At 39.7% G+C, this 1,575-nt stretch overlaps 1 protein-coding gene across 1 annotated transcript; it reads left to right on the top strand.

Moving 5' to 3' along the window:
• Window positions 1-399: 399 nt before the first annotated feature.
• LOC138352962 (uncharacterized) lies at window positions 400-798 on the top strand. The gene has a single exon (XM_069305624.1). The coding sequence runs from the start codon at window positions 400-402 to the stop codon at window positions 796-798; it is 399 nt and encodes a 132-aa protein (XP_069161725.1).
• The last annotated feature ends 777 nt before the right edge of the window (window positions 799-1,575 follow it).

Raw genomic sequence — 1,575 nt, forward strand, 5'->3', positions numbered from 1 at the left:
CAATAATGGTGGTGCATGACACAATGATGGTGATGTATGACACAATGATGGTGGTGTATGACACAATGATGGCGGTGTATCACACAATTATGGTAGTGTATGACACAATGACGGTGGTGTATGACACAATGATGGCGTTGTATGACACAATGATGGAAGTGTATGGCACAATGATAGTGGTGTATTACACATGGGTGATGGTGTATGACACAATGATGGTGGTGTATGACACAATGATGGTGGTGTATGACACAATGATGGTGGTGTATGACACAATGATGGTGGAGTATGACACAATAATGTCAGTGTATGACACAATGATGGTGTATGACACAATGATGGTGGCGTATGGCTCAATGATGGCAGTGTATGACACAATGATAGTGGTGTATGACAATGATGGCAGTGTATGACACAATAATGGCAGTATATGACACAATGATGGCAGTTTATGACACAAAGATGGTGGTGTATGACACAATGATGGTAGTGTATGACACAATGACGGTGGTGTATGACACAGTGATGGTGGTGTATGACACAATAATGGCAGTGTATGACACAATGATGGTTGTGTATTGCACAATAATGGTGGTGCATGACACAATGATGGTGATGTATGACACAATGATGGTGGTGTATGACACAATGATGGTGGTGTATGACACAATGATGGCAGTGTATGACACAATGATTTCAGTGTATGGCACAACGATGGCAGTGTATGACACAAAGTTGGTGGTGTATGACACAATGATGATAGTGTATGCCACAATTGTTGGAAATTTCCAACACTAATAAACTACTTTTGTATTATAATAAATCATTATCATTAAATACTAACTACAGTAGTTACTAATTTTACTAACGGTAGTGTCAACATAAATTAACCATTGCATCTGCTTATTAATGCTAGAATTCTTCTGAAATCGAGTAGCAACATTGTGTCAGATAATGTCCAGTTAGACACATTTATTACCAATGAGTTAGAGGATTGAATGTGGTTCTCTAAAATTATCAGTATTCCGTGTAATAAATACCCACGGACAATATGACTCCCGATAATCTAAAACCGAGAGTTATTAACTAAAATTGTTATCAAGTAGTAGTTTATCTGTTACGTGCGAATGTCATGGAGAAAATAAAATCTTCTCCATTTCTCGTTTAACACCATAAAACGAGAATATGATAATATTTAAGTCCCTATAATTGCGACCCAGGTTTCATTACCGTATTACATCCATAATTGCGCGGAAAAGAATTATTCGTGATTAATATTTTCTGTGGTGAATGCGAGAGACGGGTTGAGGGAGGCGGCGACGCCATTGTGCGAGAGAAGGGATCCCTGGCGTGAAGAGTGGCGAGACACGTGGTAGTGACTGGTGAGTTTATTGGCAAGAATTACGCTGATACTCGGTCAACAGTTGATAATTACTTATCCACGTGTTCTATAGTGCCCAGCCAGTTAATAACGCGTCAACAATTGAAGCCAAGACCCGTAATATACGTACACAACAGTGAACATCAGGGACTGGCTGACGCGATGCCGGCAGACCTCAGTATTCAATATGCTCA

Source organism: Procambarus clarkii, chromosome 55 (assembly GCF_040958095.1).
Source record: "Procambarus clarkii isolate CNS0578487 chromosome 55, FALCON_Pclarkii_2.0, whole genome shotgun sequence".
NCBI classification, from domain to species: Eukaryota; Metazoa; Arthropoda; class Malacostraca; order Decapoda; family Cambaridae; genus Procambarus; species Procambarus clarkii.